This window comes from Bos mutus, chromosome 1, assembly GCF_027580195.1.
Source record: "Bos mutus isolate GX-2022 chromosome 1, NWIPB_WYAK_1.1, whole genome shotgun sequence".
NCBI lineage: Eukaryota > Metazoa > Chordata > Mammalia > Artiodactyla > Bovidae > Bos > Bos mutus.
In genome coordinates, this window is record NC_091617.1 from 152047870 (window position 1) to 152068345 (window position 20476).

General features: G+C 39.3%; 1 protein-coding gene across 1 annotated transcript in view; it reads right to left on the reverse strand.

Annotated features, from left to right (window-relative positions):
* Positions 1 to 9432: 9432 nt before the first annotated feature.
* Positions 9433 to 20476, reverse strand: part of MORC3 (MORC family CW-type zinc finger 3) — a 42531-nt gene continuing 31487 nt past the window's right edge. Inside the window, exons 15-17 of the mRNA XM_005910459.3 lie at positions 17205 to 18093; positions 13805 to 13962; positions 9433 to 10919 (exon numbers count right to left, since the gene is read on the reverse strand). Of these exons, the coding sequence (XP_005910521.2) occupies positions 10766 to 10919; positions 13805 to 13962; positions 17205 to 18093 (1201 nt within the window). The 3' untranslated portion in view covers positions 9433 to 10765. The remainder of the gene's footprint in view (positions 10920 to 13804; positions 13963 to 17204; positions 18094 to 20476) is intronic.

A 20476-nucleotide genomic window follows, 5' to 3' on the forward strand; every position in this document is an offset into this window, starting at 1 on the left:
CCTCTAGGACAGGTGGCGACACTGTAACTCTGAGACTCACCCAAGACTACCACGACTTTCACTAGTGCAGTGACTATCTGACAGCTATAACCTGTTTTGGTCACTAGTGTTTCAAAATAAATAAACCACAGAAATGGTCTTCAGGCCTCCTGTTATGTATCCAAATAATTATAATTAAAAAATAAAGTGAAAAGGAGTATGTCAAGGTTGTGTATTGCCACCCTGCTTATTTAACTTATATGCAGAGTACATCATTCGAAATACTGGGCTGGAGGAATCACAAGCTGGAATCCAGATTGCTGGGAGAAATATCAGCAACCTCAGATGTGCAGATGATACCACTCAAATGGCAGAGAGAGAAGAGGAACTAACGAGTCTCTTGATGAGCGTGAAAGAGGAGAGTGGAAAAGCTGGCTTAAAATTCAATGTTCAAAAAACAAAGATTATGGCATCTGGTCCCATAACTTCATGGCAAATAGATGGGGAAAAAGTGGAATCAGTGACAGATTTTATTTTCTTGGTCTCCAAGATCACTGTGGACAGTGACTGCAGGCATGATTAAAAGATGCTTGCTCCTTGGAAGAAAAGCTGTGACCAACCTAGACAGCATATTTAAAAGCAGAGACATCACTTTGCCAACAAATGTCCATATAGTCAAAGATATGCTTTTTCCAGTAGTCGTGTATGGATGTGAGAGTTGGACCATAAAGAAGGCTGAGCGCCGAAGAACTGATTTTTTGAATTGTGGTTGGAGATGACTCTTGAGAGTCCCTTAGACTGCAAGGAGATCCAATCAGTCCATCCTAAAGGAAATCAGTCCTGAATAGTCATTGGAAGGACTGATGCTGAAACTGAAGTTTCAATACTTGGACAACTTGATGCACAGAGCCAACTTATTGGAAAAGACCCTGATGCTGGAATAGATTGATGGCAAAAGAAGGGGGTGACAGAGGATGAAATGGTTGGATGGCATCAACAACTCAATGGACATGAGTCTGAGCAAACTGGGAGATAGTGAAGGACAGGGAAGCCTGGCAGGCAGCAGTCCATGGGGTTGCAGAGTCAGACATGACTTAGCAACTGAACAAAAGCAGCAACAAAATACAGTGAAAAGGAACATGAAAGGAAGAATGTGCTTTTACAGTCCTGAATGTGAGCTTACTTTAGATTTGAAGGATCAAAGAAAGTTTGAAAAGGAGACACTTAAAGTGGGTTTCAAGTGATAAGAGTTTTGGAATGAGCAGCTCTGGGAAATGAGAATTGAAGGTAAAGAAACTCACTGTCAACAATAGAGATACAAAGAGGAAGTGGGACCTGGCCGTGGGAAAGGACGGGTGGATCAATGACCCAGAAGTCTCTGGACATAAACAAGCAGGTCGTGTGGACATGTGTGTTTCATGTGCGAGCATGTGTGCTCAGTTGCTTCAGTTGTGTCTGACTCTTTGTGACCCTATGGACTGTGGCCCACCAGGCTCTTCTGTCCATGGGATTCTCCAGGCAAGAATACTGAAGTGGGTTGCCATGCCCTCTTCAAGGGGTTTCATTTCTCCTTCTAAATTAATTGGAATCCTGATTCCATACATTAGTCTGGGAGCTTGGTTGAAATGACATTGGTCTAGATAAACAGACAATCTCCTTGTGCTGACTGACAGGTTTCTGGGCCTTCAAATCCAAGGGGTTTTGTAAAGCAAGTCCTATCCTGTGCAACCTTGCAGAAGACGGCTTGCCAGCCTCCCCCCGTGACTCTCCCACTCCCCAGCTTTCCCCTCTTCTCTCTCTGGATGTCTTGGCCCTGAATTCAATCAGGTCTCTTGCTCCTTTGGCAAACAAAAATTGGGATTTTGCTTTTTTCTAGATAATTTTGGAGAATTCAAAACTATGTGATTGTTCAGTACCTGGATTGCTTACAGTATACCTCAATTAACAGATGTGCTTATGAACACTTCCTAAAAATAGAATTTAACATTTTAAAGTGAGGTTGTTAATCAGAAGGCAGAAATGGATGTAGCATGGCCTTTTGAAATGGGTTAATTTTCCGAATGTGACATTTTACCTGTGAGTTTCCTGGAAGGCAAGGAAACAAATACCCTGTGATGCAAAGCCTTGATGAAAAGAAATACAAGTTTATCTGAGCAGCCAACTTGTGATGACTTTTTAAAAAATTTTTCTTTTCTGGCATTTTTAGTCAAGAGTTGTCATGGATTCTTACATAAATGCTAGTCAAACGCTTTTAGCCAGTTTCACAAAAGGTATACAAATTGTCTACAAACGATGTCTCATGTTGATGAATACGACTGGATGGTCCTTAAGTCTACAGGAAGCTAGGACAATGTAGTTTTTAGATGTTCTCTTGAGTTATGGCTAGAATTTAGAGGACTTGGGAGTGGGAATGACTAATATGTGCTGTAGATAATCTAGTTGTTTGAAAAGCACAGATAAGAGGAGGGAAAAAAAGGAAGATGCCACTCCTAGGTATGTACCCAAAAGAATTAAAAGCAAAGACAACAATAGATATTTATACAATAGTGTCCATAGCAGCATTCTTAATAGCAAAAAGTGGAACCAACTTAAATGTCCATGGATGGATGAATGGATAAAATATGGTACATCCATACAATGTAGTATCATTCAGCCTTAAAAAGGAATCAAACTGATATTTGCAACAATATAGATGAACCTTAAAAATGTTATGCAAAGTGAAATAAGCCAGACACAAAATAACAAATACGTTATGATTCCACTTAGATATCTAGAATAAGCAAATTTGTAGAGACAGAAAGCAGAGGCCACCAGGGGACAGGTGGGAATGGGGAGTTATTGTTTACAGGATACAGTTTATTCGAAATGATGAAAAAGTTCTGGAAATGGATGGTGTAGGTAGTTGCCCAATGATATGAATGTACTGCATGCCTCTGAATCATACACTTAAAAATGGTATATACTTCCACAATAAAAAATTAGTCAATATTTACAATCACACACACAAATTATTACCAGAGGGATGTTAATGGGAATACAGGTAAAACAAGATTGACCATGAGTTGGAAACTGTTGAAGTGATGGGTGCACATGAGTTCATTGTAACAGTTTTTCTACTTTCCTTTTTATTGGAGTATAGTTGATTTACAATGTTTTTAGTTTCAGGTGTACAGCCAAGTGAATGTTACACATACACCCACTTTTTTAGATTCTTCTCCCCATAGGCCATTACAGAGTACTGAAGAGTTCCCCATGCTATACAGTAAGTCCTTGGTTATCTATTTTATATATAGTGGTGTGTATATATCAATCCCAATCTCCCAATTTATCCCTCCCTCTTCCTTTTACCCCGTTAACCATAAATTTGTTTTCTACATCTATAAATCTATTTGTTCTGCAGATAAGTTCATTTGTATCTTTTTTAGGTTCCACATATAACCAATATCATATATTTGTCTTTCTCTTAGTTCGCAATGACACTCTCTAGGTCCCATCCACATTGCTCTACATGGCATTATTTCATTCTTTTTTTATAGCTCAGTAATATTCCATTGGATTTATGTACCACATCTTCTTTATCCATTCTTCTGTTGATGGACATTTAGGTTGCTTCCATGTCCTCGCTATTGTAAACAGGGCTGCAGTGAACAGTTTCTGTACTTTTGTATACGTTTGAAAATTCCCATTATAGAGGGAATTCCCTGGTGGTCCAGTGGTTAGGACCCAGTGCTTCCACTGCTGGGGGCCCTGGTTCCATTGCTGGTCAGGAAACTAAGATCCCATAAGCCACCCAGTATGCACCCCAAAAAAAACCCCCAAAATTTCCATTATAGAGCTTAAAATATCTGATACTGAAAAAAACAATTTAAGAACACAGTAAACTAGTAGAAAATGAGAAACTACTGGTTAAGTGATTACAGTGAATATTATCATATAGTTTACATAATGTAATTATAGATAATATGCAATGATATACAGTAAGTATTTATTATTGCCCTGCTGCTACTAAGTCGCTTCAGTTGTGTCTGACTCTGTGTGACCCCATAGACGGCAGCCCACCAGGCTCCCCTGTCCCTGGGATTCTCCAGGCAAGAATACTGGAGTGGGCTGCCATTTCCTTCTCCAATGCATGAAAGAGAAAAGTGAAAGGGAAGTCGCTCAGTCTTGTCTCTTAGCGACTCCATGGACCCTCGGTTCAGTCACTTCAGTTCAGTAGCTCAGTCATGTCCGACTCTTTGCGACCCCATGAATCGCAGCACGCCAGGCCTCCCTGTCCATCACCAACTCCCGGAGTTCACTCAAACTCACGTCCATCGAGTCAGTGATGCCATCCAGCCATCTCATCCTCCATCATCCCCTTCTCCTCCTGCCCCCAATCCCTCCCAGCATCGGAGTCTTTTCCAATGAGTCAACTCTTCTCAGGAGGTGGCCAAAGCATTGGAGTTTCAGCTTTAACATCAGTCCTTACAATGAACACCCAGGATTGATCTCCTTTAGAATGGACTGGTTGGATCTCCTTGCAGTCCAAGGGACTCTCAAGAGTCTTCTCCAACATCACAGTTCAAAAGCATCAATTCTTCGGCACTCAGCTTTCTTCACAGTCCAACTCTCACATCCATACATGACCACTGGAAAAACCATAGCCTTGACTAGACAGACCTTTGTTGGCAAAGTAATGTCTCTGCTTTTCAATATGCTATCTAGGTTGGTCATAACTTTCCTTCCAAGGAGTAAGCATCTTTTAATTTCATGGCTGCAGTCACCATCTGCAGTGATTTTGGAGCCTAAAAAAATAAAGTCTGATACTGTTTCCACTGGGACCAGATGCCATGATCTTCGTTTTCTGAATGTTGAGCTTTAAGCCGAACTTTTCATTCTCTTTCACTTTCATCAAGAGGCTTTTCAGTTCCTCTTCGCTTTCTGCCATAAGGGTGGTGTCATTTGCATATCTGAGGTTATTGATATTTCTCCTGGCAATCTTGATTCCAGCTTGTGCTTCTTCCAGCCCAGCGTTTCTCATGATGTACTCTGCATAGAAGTTGAATAAGCAGGGTGACAATATGCAGCCTTGACGTACTCCTTTTCCTATTTGGAACCAGTCTGTTGTTCCATGTCCAGTTCTAACTGTTGCCTCCTGACCTGCATATAGGTTTCTCAAGAGGCAGGTCAGGTGGTCTGGTGTTCCCATCTCTTTCAGAATTTTCCACAGTTTATTGTGATCCACACAAAGGCTTTGGCATAGTCAATAAAGCAGAAATAGATCTTTTTCTGGAACTCTCTTGCTTTTTCGATGATCCAGTGGATACTGGCAATTTGATCTCTGGTTCCTCTGCCTTTTCTAAAACCAGCTTGGACATCTGCAAGTTCATGGTTCACGTATTGCTGAAGCCTGGCTTGGAGAATTTTGAGCATTACTTTACTAGCGTGTGAGATGAGTGCAATTGTACGGTAGTTTGAACATTCTTTGGCATTGCCTTTCTTTGGGATTGGAATGAAAACTGACCTTTTCCAGTCCTGTGGCCACTGCTGAGTTGGACCCTAGACCCCTCTAATTCTATGCCCAGGAAAAGGTCAGACTGTGAGCTACTCAGACAACTCACAAGTTACACAGCAAGTTGGGAAGAGCCCCCTCTAGTGTCTCAGCTGTCTGCACAGAGAGACACTCCACCAAGGGACTCGAAAAAACATGGGACAACTGTCTATTCAAAAAAAGAAGACAAAAAGCTCAAACTTCCTTTCAGTCAGCCCTGGTTCAGATCACAGCAAACACTTTGAAAACCGGCCACATAGTTGAAAACACAGGCCAAAATTTTCAACACTATTTAACAAGAAACCCATAGGTAAGACTGTTGACTCATGTACTCAATACTTTGTGAATATAAAGCACCATTACACTGTTATGAGGATACGAGTTCTGGATAACACCTACCTATTGAAGACACTCAACCTAAGGATTAGCCAGGTTGTGGTACAAAGTTCTTTTGAGTCTATGTATTGTTACCGTAATACTGAGTCCTGACAGCTTTGCAAGAAATTAACACTGAACTTTCAACTTGTTCTATCTGTTTGAAATAGCTAATTAAATTTACTCAGCCCATTCTTAGTAGAATGCTTGTGCAGGAAATTCAACTTGTGATTCACACATTGTAATAGCTAATTCATTCTCTATGACTCCACTCACCTGAAAACTTCACCTGCATTTGAATGGCTTGAATTTACCAGGACTAGACGTCTTCTCTGGTCTTGAATTTCTCTCTAGAGGCCAGTATATGTAAATTAACTTTGTGATCACAAAATTAATCCTGGAAAACAGTATATATTTTCCTCTATGCCAAATGGAAGGATATTAACGGCATTCTTTGTGAGCTGTGACCAATGTCCGAAAGACAAATACTGTTGACCTTTGAACACAGGCTTGAACTGCCTGGGTTCACTTATATGCGGATTTTTTTCAATATACTGAAAATTTGGGGGCGAGATTACAATTTAAAAATACAGTTGAGCTGCACGACCCAGAAATATCTAAAAATTTGAGAAAAAGTTGGAGGAGAGGGCTGAATTAGTTGGCTGGCATCAATATATACTTATTACTAACCAAAAGAGACCTACTGTATAGCACAGGGAACTATACTCAGTATTTTGTAATAACCTATAAGAGAAAAGAATCTAAAAATATACATATATAACTGAATCACTGTGCTGTACTCCTGAAATTAACATGTTGTAAATCATTTATACTTCAGAATTCATATATAACAGTGCATGATTTATTTAATAAGGAAAATTTAGGTATGTCATAAAAGTATAAAATATACATAGATACTATAGGGTGAGTGAAACTTAATATAAAATTAATGTGTTGTTTCCTATTTTATAACTTTGCTCTCAAAGAATTATATTACCATACAGTATGGTAGAACTGCGTATCATCACAGGTAAGTTTCAAAAAAAAAAAAAAATTGCAACATTTCCAATGCTGTATTAAGAATATGACTATAATACTGTATGCCATAAAAATTTGATAATAATTAGTGTACAGAATAGGCTACCAGGAAGCAATTATATCAGTTACACTAGGCTGCCATAAAGCAATCATGTTATTGCTTCTTCATTATCGGTGCATGAATCATTATACCTGTAAATAAATATGAATTCTTCACATTACCTTCCCATTTTCAGTATCTATCACACAAGACAATACTGACGTACACACTGAGATGGTCCATCTTTTTGTAAACAAATGACAAGTTCTGGTAGTACAGTACTTTAAACATTTTCCTTATGACTCTTTCTCTAGCTTACTTTAAGAATACAGTAAATGATCCACATAACATACACTACTTGACTATTCATCAGTAAGTCTTCTGATCAAGTTATTAGTAACTTTGGGGGGTCAAAAGTATGTGGATTTTTTTACTAAATGGGGGTCAGCACCCATAAGGCCACATGCTATTCAAGGGCCAGAAAAACACGACTCCAGTGAGTCTCTCATTCCATCCCAATGAATCTGTGTAACACCGTGCAAAGTAAGATTTAACCAACAGCAGCTTTTCTGAAAGCTTGGAGCCATTTGTGGCCACATTAACAGACACTCAGCTTCTTTAAAAAAATAAACCGAAGAATCCAAAAGAGGTGGCAGAGAGTTATGATGGAGAACACAGAAAAAGGAATTAAAGTGGCCAATAAAACATGAAAACATGTTCAACCTGGGACAAAGAAATGCAAGCTGCCATTTTCCAACATACTATTAGTAAGTTTGATGGAGATAGGAAGAAACACACTCGTACATTTATTTTTCATAGGAGTTTAAGTACAACGATTTCTGGATGGCAACATTTATTAAAATTAACATACCATATACTCTTTGACCAATCAGTATTCATGACAAGGAATTTACATTCTGGATACGCTTGAAAAAGTATGTGTGGTGGGTATTTATTTTCACAGTAGTGTTTTTTCCAGAAAGAAAGAAAAGGAACACTGGGAGCGTATTCATGTCATTTTAAAATGCTACTAAAGCTGTTCAAAGAGTAATATGGAAATGTTACCAATTACATGGTATAATACCTGTGTAGATTTGATACAAATATATAATCAAATATAAAGATATAAAATTTAATAGAAACTGAATGCATATATATGAATGTGTATATGTATGCAGCTAATATTTTCTGGAAGGACATACAAAAAAATACTGGTCACCTTCAGGGAGGCAGTGGGGAAGTCTTTTCACAGTATACCATTCTGTTGTTATTTATATTTCTAACTTGGGCACCAGCTCTGCTTCCCTTTCCCTGACCTCGTACCCCAGTGAGAAAGTGGCCATGCAGATTCTGGGTTGGTTTCAGGAACCACTTGACTTCAACACTCACACTCATCACTAGAGGGTGTAGCTCAATGGCTCTTGGCTCTGATAGTGCACTGGGAGGCCTTAAAAAAAGTCTTGACAATTGGTTCAACCCTCAAAACTCTTATAGTACGGGGAGCATCCTCACACTGGGATTCCTAAGAACCCCACAAGTGATTCTAAAATGCAGCCAGTGGAGAACCACCAGTACGTATCACCTTTGATTATTCCTCCATGTCAAATAATGACCTAATGGGTCGTGCAATAGCACAAGTCAAGTGTCGGAGACTGTGGGCAGTCACCAGCGCCTCCTGCTCACAGTAGGAATTGAGGCCAAATAAAGGCAACAGCGATGTGCCACACTGGCCTTGCTGTGAGAACATTTAGCGTTCGCTGAGTCTGTAGTCTCTGTTGAGGTCTTGTCTGTAGGGACTGTGGGCAATTCTAGTTTACGTCCTCATACTGTTTTTGTTTTAAAGCTTTAAACAAGTGGTTTAAGCGGCACACTCCTCCCACACTAGCCTTTTAAAAAATTTAACAACAACAAAAAAGAAGTAGAGGTACCTCAATATATGCGATGTGGGTCCATGTTGTTCTCTTAAATCTGCTAGCCACATTTTCAGTCTTATCTTGGCAATATTTTCTTAAAGAGTGAATATTAGGTTAAATATAGTCAAAGAATCAACTTAGCAAGCAAGTTTCTCTTACTAATTCTATGATTAATTTTCCCATTAAGCCAGTTAACAGCCATATAATATGGATTTCTGCAAGAATATAGCTGACCAAAAGGAAAGGGAAAATTGCAAATTCCAGAAATAAGTGCTACATAAATATTCACAAACTTAGACATGCTATACACAGCTGCTCTCATTTAGGCAAGGTTTTTTAAAATGATTTATACAAAGAAAGTTTCTTTTTCAGTGTAAAATGCACACACACACTCTCAAGGTGAGCCCAGTCTGAGAATCTTAATGGAAACAAACAATATTAGTCTTCTAAATGTAACTTCTAATGAATATAATGAGCTCAACTTGAGGGTCTTAACAGACACAATCTTAGTTTTCAAAATATAACTTGAATATAGAATTCCTTAAAAGTAATATCTGAAATGTTAGCCATCATATATATTTTTATTTTATTACAAGATTTTTAAATTCTGAGGAGATACAATTGTGACAGAAAACCAGCTTCATACCAAAAATACACTTTCAATTACCTTATCAAGCAAATAAAATTTCACTTATTTGCTTTTTCTAGAAGTTAATGTACAATAAAAATTTAACATTGTACCTGACAGACATGTAATTAAGCATATAAAAGGAACATGTATTCAATGTTCAGAAACAAAAGTAAAAATAAATAGCAATGATAAAACTTTGAAAAAAATAATGCACATTTTAGTTGTGGAAAATACGATTCTTAATTATATACACAGTTATACTTAATAGAAAGCCATCTCTTTATAATTGCACAAAACATGGGACCAATAAAGCATAATTTTTAGGGCATGTAATACTATAATCCTAGGTTGTTTGCTGCTTAACTCCAGGATACAAAACACTTAGGTTTGCAATATAATAAAAAGTATGCAGTACTGCTGGAGAAAGATTGTCTTCCTCAACTCATATTAACCTGTAGTAATTCTACAAAAGGCTGTACAGGAAATTTCACAAAAAGAAATATTAAACAATTATTGTGCCCACTCCATGCGAACTAAGCAGCCAAAAATGGGCTTCAAGGTAAATGTGGTGTGACGTTTAATATTTTTGATACTTTTATACTAAAAATCGTTGCTTTTTTCTGTAAAAAACACTTTGCGTTTGATCATGATTGGCAATCTCAACACACAAAACATCCCGGCAAAAATGGAGTTTCTGCTTTACTTTCTTTTCATGAATAAAATACTTCAGGAAATAAGAATTTATAAAAAAAGAAACATTAATGCTCAATTCACTTCAAACTTATCAGGAATGTTATTCCATTTTAAAAAACCCTGTTTTAAACTTTTCTGTAAGAAAATCAAAGGTAACATTTCCATTTGTATTATGGCACAGCCCCCAAGTCAGAGAAAAATACACTTTAGGGAACCAGAAAAGATTGCACAAAGGTTAGGGGCAACCTGAAAACCTCTTGGTGAAAAACACTTGAGTCCATTAGGGTGATTAAAAAAATATGTGCAGACTTAATTATAAGTATTTACATTTCAAAGCAGAATCATGAGTTAGCTGTGTAGCTGCTCAATATCAATGATTCACAGGCATTTCAAAAGGTGTGATAATGTGTACACAGTATTTGTGTCCACACTTGAATGCATAGAATACAGCAAAGAATATGGTTCTTCAGTCTGTTACCTATCATACTTATAACAAAATTGTTTACATTTTGAAAGCTGTACAACCCGAAGACTGAGCAAATATTTTTCATTATCTCAAATACACTTTAAGTACTACTGATTTCACTCATTTGTTCCACAACTTGTCCTAAGATCTCATCAACTACATCAACATCGTAATTCACTTGCTGAAGATCGAGATCAGGTACAATCATGGCCAGGAGCTGTCCTACGTTAACTCGAAGAGATCGAAGTTTGAGGCTGAAAATACAAATATTACACCTATTAGATGAACATTATAATAATACAGCTTAATATTCACGTAGGGCTTAAAATTTAAGAGAAATATTAAAATGGAATCTCTAGAATGGCACACAAACTAAATGAAAAGCAAAACTTCCTCAAGAGAACTGGATTTAATAATTCACTTAATAATTTATTATTTAACAACTAAATATTTATCTGTTGGTAAATAGAATGTTTCGTAAAACTAGTGGCTCTGTTTGGTTCCAACTAATATAATTTTAATTCGAGACTGGAAAAAATGTGGACTGGTAAATACATAAATAACAAGATGCTATTTACAACTGAAAATCTTGTTATTACCTGGAAAAGAGTATTGATATACTAGTGAGAACACTGGTCTAAGAATAAGACGTAGCTCTTTGAGTTTCAGCTTCCTTCTGAGGAAAGTAAACTCAACTGTTCCCTAAACCATGTTCTGGTTACGGTATGAGATATCTGGTTATGAGATATCCATAGTTGTATAAATGGATTTGTGCTTAACTAAGCTTAATAAACTTTGGGTTAAATAATGTTAAACAAGATCTTTTTTAAATGCAGGATTTCTCTGAACCTATCACATACTAAAGTTCACTATTAATTGTACTATGAATTCATTATAAACACTGGGAAACTCTAGATTAAATGATCATTATCATTCCTTCCTGATTTCCATACATGTAGCTATCTGAATATCAACATTCTGGATTTTAGATACATACCTACAACTATTCAGCAAGTGGTCTTTCCTTGAAGATTGAGTGAAACACATGGATTAAGAGAATGTTACAGTTGTTTCTATTCTGTCTCCTCCAAAGTATAAGAAGCAAAGACTCTGATGCTGGGAGGCATTGGGGGCAGGAGGAGAAGGGGACGACAGAGGATGAGATGGCTGGATGGCATCACTGACTCAATGGACGTAAGTCTCAGTGAACTCCGGGAGTTGGTGATAGACAGGGAGGCCTGGCGTGCTGCGATTCATGGGGTCGCAAAGAGTCAGACACGACTGAGCGACTGATCTGATCTCATCTTTAGTTTAGACACTGATCTTTCTAGGGTAGAAATCTCTGAAGGAACAAGATGCTCATCTTTAGGTTGACAACACACAAAAATGAGATTTTACATTTGGTTTGTGAGCTTATCTTAGGATTCCATTGGATCTTGGATAAAATTTTATACCATTCCCATAACAGTTGCTTTCTGTCCAAGCTTACCCACTCATCTTCAATCAGATGCCTAATTTCTATATAAAAAACAGACAAAGTCCCAGGATGACCCTACAGCCATTTCTGACCTTCCTATCCTTTAAGTCTTTGGACTGTCCTGGCTAACTCCCCTTCTCTACAGGACACATCACAAGACCCTATTTCAGTGTATGTAACGGCACTGAGAGAAAGCACTGTGAGCTCCACATGCAATTTTAAAGAATGTAGCCACATTAAAAACTAAAATGAAGCAATAAATTTAAGTTACATATGAAATATCATTTCATCATATAATCAAAATATTGAGGCGTTTTCTTCTCCTTTTTTTGAATATGAGGGCATCAAAATCCAGCATGTATTTCATATTTAAAGCACATCTCAACTCAGACTAGCTACATGTCAAGTGCCAGTGGCCAAATGTGGCTATACTGTCTTGGAAAGCACAAATCTAAGTGATCATCAATGACTCAAAGTTCAGTGTGCAAGTGGATCATCTGGAAAACTGTTTAAAAGTTTCCAATTCAATAACCCATACTTTGGCCCAAGGATCTGTATTTTACAAGTACTACAGATGTTTGTGGTTAACGTTTTCCGAAACACCAGTTGGGAGTTTATTTTCCGAACTTTTGGCCCCATAGTTATATGTACTATTCTATTCATTCCATTTCCATAAACAGGTTTAGTGAAATCCTTCAAAAACTTAAATGTCAGGTAAGGATGGTAAACTATTTCCCAACAACAGTATGTTTTAGGTACCAAGTCTTATTACATTAGTAGGAAGGGTTATACAATTTTATCCCTTACTGACTTTTCTTTTTTCTTAATGAATATTTTTGAATAATAACCACCAACACTGTCAGAACCCCAAGTCCATTTAATACCTTACTGAGAGTAATCATTCATTTATTGTTTTCTTATTTTCACAGAACTTCCTTATTATCACCTGTAATGGCAATTTTCAGTAATTATGGATTTCCTAAGTTAAAATTGCAGAAGGCATGTAGTTAAATGAGATAGCAAACCATAAATAAGTATTGCCAAGTAAATACAGAAAGAAATCAAGGTAAAAAACTAAGTTTCATGAAATGGACCCTTATCCTCTAGTCACTGCCTAATTCTTTAACATCTGGGATAATTTTCAGTTTCTCACCCCAAAATATTCCTAACCACTCTGACCAATCAAAGCTTTATTCCTTTCAATTCCTATTTTACTTAGGTTCACTAAACTGTTAGTTCCCTGAAGGAAAGGATGATGACATGTACTTCTTTTCGTATCTATCGTAATGCTGGGATAACAGCAGTGAGCAACTTCTTTTGATAGAACAAGCTTTGAGGAGTACTAGGGAGAAGACAATGGCACCCCACTCCAGTACTCTTGCCTGGAAAATCCCATGGATGGAGGAGCCTGGTAGGCTGCAGTCCCTGGGGTCGCGAAGAGTCAGACATGACCGAGTGACTTCACTTTCACTTTCATGCATTGGAGAAGGAAATGGCAACCCACTCCAGTGTTCTTGCCTGGAGAATGCCAGGGACGGGGGAGCCTGGTGGGCTGCCGCCTGTGGGGTTGTGCAGTCGGACACGACTGAAGCGACTTAGCAGCAGCAAGTATCATGCTAACCAGAACTGCAGCCCCAGCCAAACTGCCTCATCTCATATTACCTTTCCCCATCAGTGTAATTTACAGACTCCTCGATGTTACTTGAAGTTGATACATCAGCTCCTACTTGTCCACTTGCAGATTTTAATTGTTCAATTTCAGCTTTCAGTTCTTCACACTGCGAACGGATTTGTGATTTTTCCACTTCCAATAATTCAATCTGACAAAAAATTAATTTTATAACTGTAAAATTTTAAAATACTACTATCAAAGTGCAAATTTAAGCTAAGAAATGTACAAAACCCTGCTTGATGAAAATCTCCATCAAAAAATTAAGACACTACCCTAGTGGCTCAGACAGTAAAGAATCTGCCTGCAATCCAAGAGACCTGGTCTGGAAAGAACCCCTGGAGACAGGAATGGCAACCCACTCCAGTATTCTTGCCCAGAGAATTCTATGGACACAAGAGCCTGGCAAGCTACAGTCTACGGGATCGCAAAGAGTCGGATATGACTGAGCGATTAACACTTTCACTTTACACTCAAAAAGAAAACCAAGAAAACGTAGACAAAAAACAGCATGCTATAAATAAAGTTTCACTTGTTTAGTTTCACTTAAAGGAAGACCTACAAGACCTTTTAGAACCAACACCATAAAAGATGTCCTTTTCATCATAGGGCACTGGAATGCAAAAGTAGGAAGTCAAGAGCCTGGAGTAACAGGCAAATTTGGCCTTGGAGTATAAAATGAAGCAGGGAAAAGGCTAATAGAATTTTGCCAAGAGAATGCACTGGTCATAGCAAACACCCTCTTCCAACAACACAAGAGACGACTCTACACATGGACGTCACCAGATGGTCAACACTGAAATCAGATTGATTATATTCTTTGCAGCCGAAGATGGAGAAGCTCTACACATTCAACAAAAACAAGACCGAAAGCTAATTGTGGCTCAAATCACGAACTCCTTATTGCAAAATTCAGACCTGAATTGAAGAAAGTAGGGGAAACCCACTAGACCATTCAGGTACGACCTAAATCAAATCCCTTATGCATATACAATGGAAGTGACAAATAGATTCAAGGGATTAGATCGGATAGACAGAGTGCCTGAAGAACTATGGATGGAGGTTTGTGACATTCTACAGGAGGTGGTGATGAAAACCATCCCCAAGAAAAAGAAATGCAAGAAAGCAAAATGGCTGTCTGAGGAGGCCTTACAAATAGTTGGGAAAAGAGAAGCTAAAGGCAAAGAAGAAAAGGAAAGATATACCCATATGAATGCGGAGTTCCAAAGAATAGCAAGGAGAGATAAGAAAGCCTTCCTCGGTGAACAATGCAAAGAAACAGAGGAAAACAATAGAATGGGAAAGACTAGAGATCTTTTCAAGAAAATAAGAGATATCAAGGGAATATTTCAAGCAAAGATGGGCACAATAAAAGACAGAAACAGTATGGACCTAACAGAAGCAGAAGATATCATGAAGAGGTGGCAAGAAAACAGAACTGTACAAAAAAAGATCCTCACGACCCAGATAATCACAATGTGTGATCACTGACCTAGAGCCAGACATCCTGGAATGTGAAGTCAAGTGGGCCTCAGGAAGCATCACTACAAACAAAGCTAGTAGTGGTGACAGAATTTCAACTGAGGCATTCCAAATCCTCAAAGGTGATGCTGTGAAAGTGCCGCACTCAATATGCCAGCACATTTGGAGAACTCAGCAGTGGCCACAGGACTGGAGAAGGTTAATTTTCATTCCAATCCCAAAGAAGGGCAATGCCAAAGAATGTTCAAACTACTGTACAATTGCACTAATTTCACATGCTAGCAAAGTAATGCTCGAAATCCTTCAAGCTAGGCTTCAAAAGTTTGTGAGCCAAGAACTTTCAGATGTACAAGCTGGATTTAGAAAAGGGAGAGGAACCAGACATCAAACTGCCAACATCCAATGGACCAGAGAAAAAGCAAGAGAATTTCAGAAAAATATTTACTTCTGCTTCACTGACTATGCTAAAGCCTTTGACTGTGTGGATCACAACAAACTGTGGAAAATTCTTAAAGAGGTGGGAATACCAGACAGACTACCTTACCTACCTCCTGAGAAACCTGTATGCAGGTCAAGAAGCAAAGAGTTAAAAACAGACATGAAACAATGGACTGGTTCAAAACTGGAAAAGAAGTACGTCAAGGGTATATATTGTCACCCTGCTTATTTAACTTACATGCAGAGTAATGCAAAATGCCAGGCTGGATGAAACTCAAGACTGCGGGGAGAAATATCACGAAGCTCAGATATGCAGATGAAACCACCCTAATGGCGGAAAACTAAACAGCCTCTTGATGACGGTGAAAAAGGAGAGAGAAAAAGCTGGTTTAAAACTCATCATTCAAAAAACAGAAGATTATGGCATCTGGTCCTGTTACTTCATGGCAAATAGATGGGGAAAAAGTGGAAACAGTGACAGATTTTATTTTCCTGGGCTCCAAAATCACCAGGGATGGTGACTGCAGCCATGAAATTAAAACACACTTTCTTCTTGGAAGAAAGTTATGACAAACCTAGACAGCCTATTAAAAAGCAGAGACATCACTTTGCCAAAAAAGGTCCAAGGAGTCAGAGCTATGGTTTTTCTAGTAGTCACGTACGGATGTGAGAGTTGGCCCATAATGAAGGCTGAGTGCTAAAGAACTGATGCTTTTAAATTGTGGTGCTGGAGAAATCTCTAGAGAGTCCCTTGGACTGCAAGGAGATCCAATCAGTCCACCCTAAAGGAAATCAGTCCTGAATATTCATTGGAAGGACTGATGCTGAAGCTGAAACTCCCATCCTTTGGCCACCTCATGTGAAGAACCGACTCATTTGAAAACACCCTGATGCTGAGAAAGATTGAGGACAGGAGAAGGGGATGATAGAGGATGAGATGGTTGGATAACATCATCAACTTGATGGACATGAGTTTCAGCAAGGTCAGGAGTTGGTGACGGACAGGGAAGCCTGGTGTGCTGCAGTCCATGGGGTCACAAAGAGTCGGACACGACTTAGTGGCTGAACAACAATAACAAACATCATCATCTACCTCATATGGTTATTTTCAAGCTTACAAATAACATGGAACTCCCAGCGTATTAGTAACTGACTGTCTCAGGGCCAATCAGCAGGATGATCCCTTGTGGTACAGCAGGGTCCTGTATATACAGGACATTTACCAGACGTGGTCCCCACCCTTTCAATTCCATCACTGCCCATGCCTTCAAGATGCTGAAAGAACCACAATGACCTTATGCATTTCCAGATGCCCACATCAGGACCACTCCCAGTCGAGAACCAGTGGATTAGCAGGTAGTCGAGAAATGGAAATATTATGCAGCGATTTATTGCAATCTAGCAACTGGGGAGTTAAGGCTGGGATGCCCCTGGACACCTACACCTCTCCTTACGCTGAGGGATAGAACTCACCTCACTTTTATACTGGTCCCTCTCAACACTGCATTTGTCCAGCTGTCTAAACACGTCATCAAGCTGCACAACCATTTCGTCCACCTCACTTTTACTCTCACTACTGGAACACTGACTGCATTCAGCCTTTACATGTTGCAAAGCACTACACTGCTTTTTCAGCCTTTCGATTTCTTCCAAGGCTTGACGATACTGAGACACCACATGGTCTGGACTTTCAGGTTTACCGTTAATACTTTCCAGTAAAAATACAGCATCAGTTTCAGTAGACTGATGGCAAGTTTCCTTCTTCACGTATTTGTTATTCATTTCCAGTATCCTCTGCTGTAACACGTTGATTTGTTCAGTGAACATGTGGCACTGTCTTTTATAATTTTCTTTTTCTTGGGTAACGAGAAGCAGCTCATTTCTTAGTTCATTTAACTGGCAACTAGTGTCACTAGCAGATTTATCAAAGGTTCCCTGGGTTTCATGTGTCTTTCCTTCAGTTTCCACACAGGCTGGCAGTGCGGCTGCGTCATTTCTTACATCTATCGCATCTTCAACAGTCTCTTCCTTTTTAACGACTAAACTTGGCACTTCAGTCTGGGTGGCTGTGGTAGTTCCCTGATCACACTGGGATGTCGAAGTACCTGTGGAGCCAGTCTGGCCACAAGGTTCACTGTCACCCACAGGCTCCACTTCCACACCACTCTGCTCCATGGGGCTCTGCTGCAATTTCACTTCAGTATCGTCATCTCCTGCAGGCTTGGGAGTGCTGTTTTCTTCTAAGATGATGACATCTTCATCATCATCATCATCTTGATGAGAATTTTCAAATACTTGATTACTCAATCTCCGATTCTTTGCATTCAAAATTGAGGAGCGAGTAGGGAGTCTTCGTTTCAGGCTGGAAAAAATTTCATATATGAAATATAGGATTATAAAATGTAGATATGGAAAAAAATAAGATGACCTTGAAGTAATCTATCTTGAATTCTAAGAAATGCCCACGTTCATTTTTTTAAACAATATATTTGCAGAATATTTTGAATATCAAAATATCAAAAGAAAAATATCAATGATTTAATAAAGCAGAGATTATTGTCTCCTTTTACAGATGAGGAAACAAGACTATTAAGACCTCTTCAAAGTACCACATCCTTATACTGCCAATTTATCTCATTTGATGTCTTCTGGCATTTCAATTTAACATCTTGAAACAGAATACCACCACTCACCCCAGGAGTACTGTCTGTAACCTAGAGGTCACTGAATGGCACTGCCATTCCCATCTGTCCATCGTAATTCCATCAACATTCAGGGATCAAAGGTGGGTCACAAGGTAAACCAGCATGCCCTACCCTTTCATGGAAAACAATTTCCCCTGCATTAAAAACTGCCTTGTTTTCTTCATCTGATTAGTTTTCTGTGAATTTATCACCAATTGATCACTTTTTGTCCCACCTAAGAGGGATATTTGTACTGATTTGCCACTTGGGTCTTAGGTGTTAAGACCTCATTTCTCGAGAAAGATCTCCCCTTTCCTTAGGCTTACTCTCTCGTATGGGGGTGGGGCATAATCTTCAATAAGAACTTGAGAAAGGGTACACATGACATAAAAAATGTAAAATATTGCACAGTGAAAATATTCTTTTCACCTCTCAAGTTCACTAATGGTTTGGTTTTTATACAGACTTCCAGGTTGGGAATTACTTTCTCGAAACTCTAAAAGCATCATCCCATCATTATCTTCCAGTCACTGTTCCTGCCACTCTGATTCCTGATCTTTTGAATACAGCCTGCGTTCTCTCTTAAACAAAAAATTCTTTTCCCCAAGTGCTTTAAAACTTCATGATGATATTTCTTCTCTTTCCCCAGACATTACACTGTGGAAATGAAGCCTTTCTTCCATCACTTCCTCCCTTCTCTGATGTCCCATTTTGGAATACCCTTATTCAGGGGTTGGTCCCTCCAGTACCTGTCTTCTGCTTCCTGTCTTCCATTTATCTCCTCCTTCTGGGAGAGTTACCTGTTAAACGTCTGCCCAGCTCTAAGTTAGTTCCGCATGGTCTCTTCTGCTCCCTTTGTTTGAGCTATGTGCCTCTGGGGACCCTCGGCTATATCTCTATTTCGGACTGGAAGCAGTGAGGGCTGGGTGTGGGAGCCCAAGGAAGCCATCATCACCACCGAGGGCCTTCCTCTTGGGAGCCAGGGAGGGGAGGAGGGGAGACAGGCTCCTCACCATTCAGTATTCAAACACTCCCCGACTCCTTCTGCTTCCAAAACAGTGGCAGTGAAAGCTGCTCCAGAGAGTAAGCTCCCTACCTTCTGACAGAGGAAGAGCAGCAGCACTTCTGGCCTTTGCAGGCTGTGAAAAGGCCCAGGGAACTACCCTCCCCTGAACTCTCATAGTAGCCTCCTGGTCTTACCCCCAGTTTCCCACCTTCAGAAATGTCCAGTGCTTCCAAGTTCTGAGACAGTCTAGTGATCCAAGCAGTTGAGCATTTAATTAGAAGTTGCCCTGTTCTTTTTCTTACCAGGCTAATTCCTATTTGTTTGTCAAGACTTAGTTTAGGGACCATCTCCCCATAGACTTTGGCTCTATGAATTTAGGAACAGAGGTTTACAAATGAAAAATCTCGCTCTGTTCTCTTCTACCATTTTGGTGGCTATGTGTGTGCACTCAAGTCGCTTCAGTCCTGTCTGACTCTTTGCGACCCCATGGACTGCAGCCTGCCAGGCTCCTCTGTCCACCGGATTCTCCAGGCAAGAATACTGGAGTGGGTTGTCATACCCTCCTCTAGTGATGGTAGTCACTTTTAAAGATAAATTCTATTACCTTGTCTGTAAACATTACAAAAAATTTACTTTTTTCTTACTTTGTCTGGAACCAGCTTTATGAAGAAAAGCCAAGAATATCATGGAGACTAGTTTAAAAAAATTCACACATGTTCTCAGTTAAGCAGCAATCCAGCCACAAAACAAGATCTCAAAATGCAGGCTATATATAAACAGCAAACTATTTCAAAACATGCCCTCCATGATGTATATATGCATAAAGGCAGTTATTTTGAATCTTTTCTCAACTTTCAAAAATTCTTTTGAAGGCCTTCCCTGGCGGCTCAGTGGTAAAGAATCCACCTGCGAGTACAGGAGACGTGGGTTCAATTCCTAACCCAGGAGGATCCCACATGCCTTGGGGCAGCGGGGCCCACACACAACTGCTGGGTCCACATGCTATGACTACCGAAGCCCGCCAGCCCTGGAGCCTGCTCCACAAGTAGAGGGGC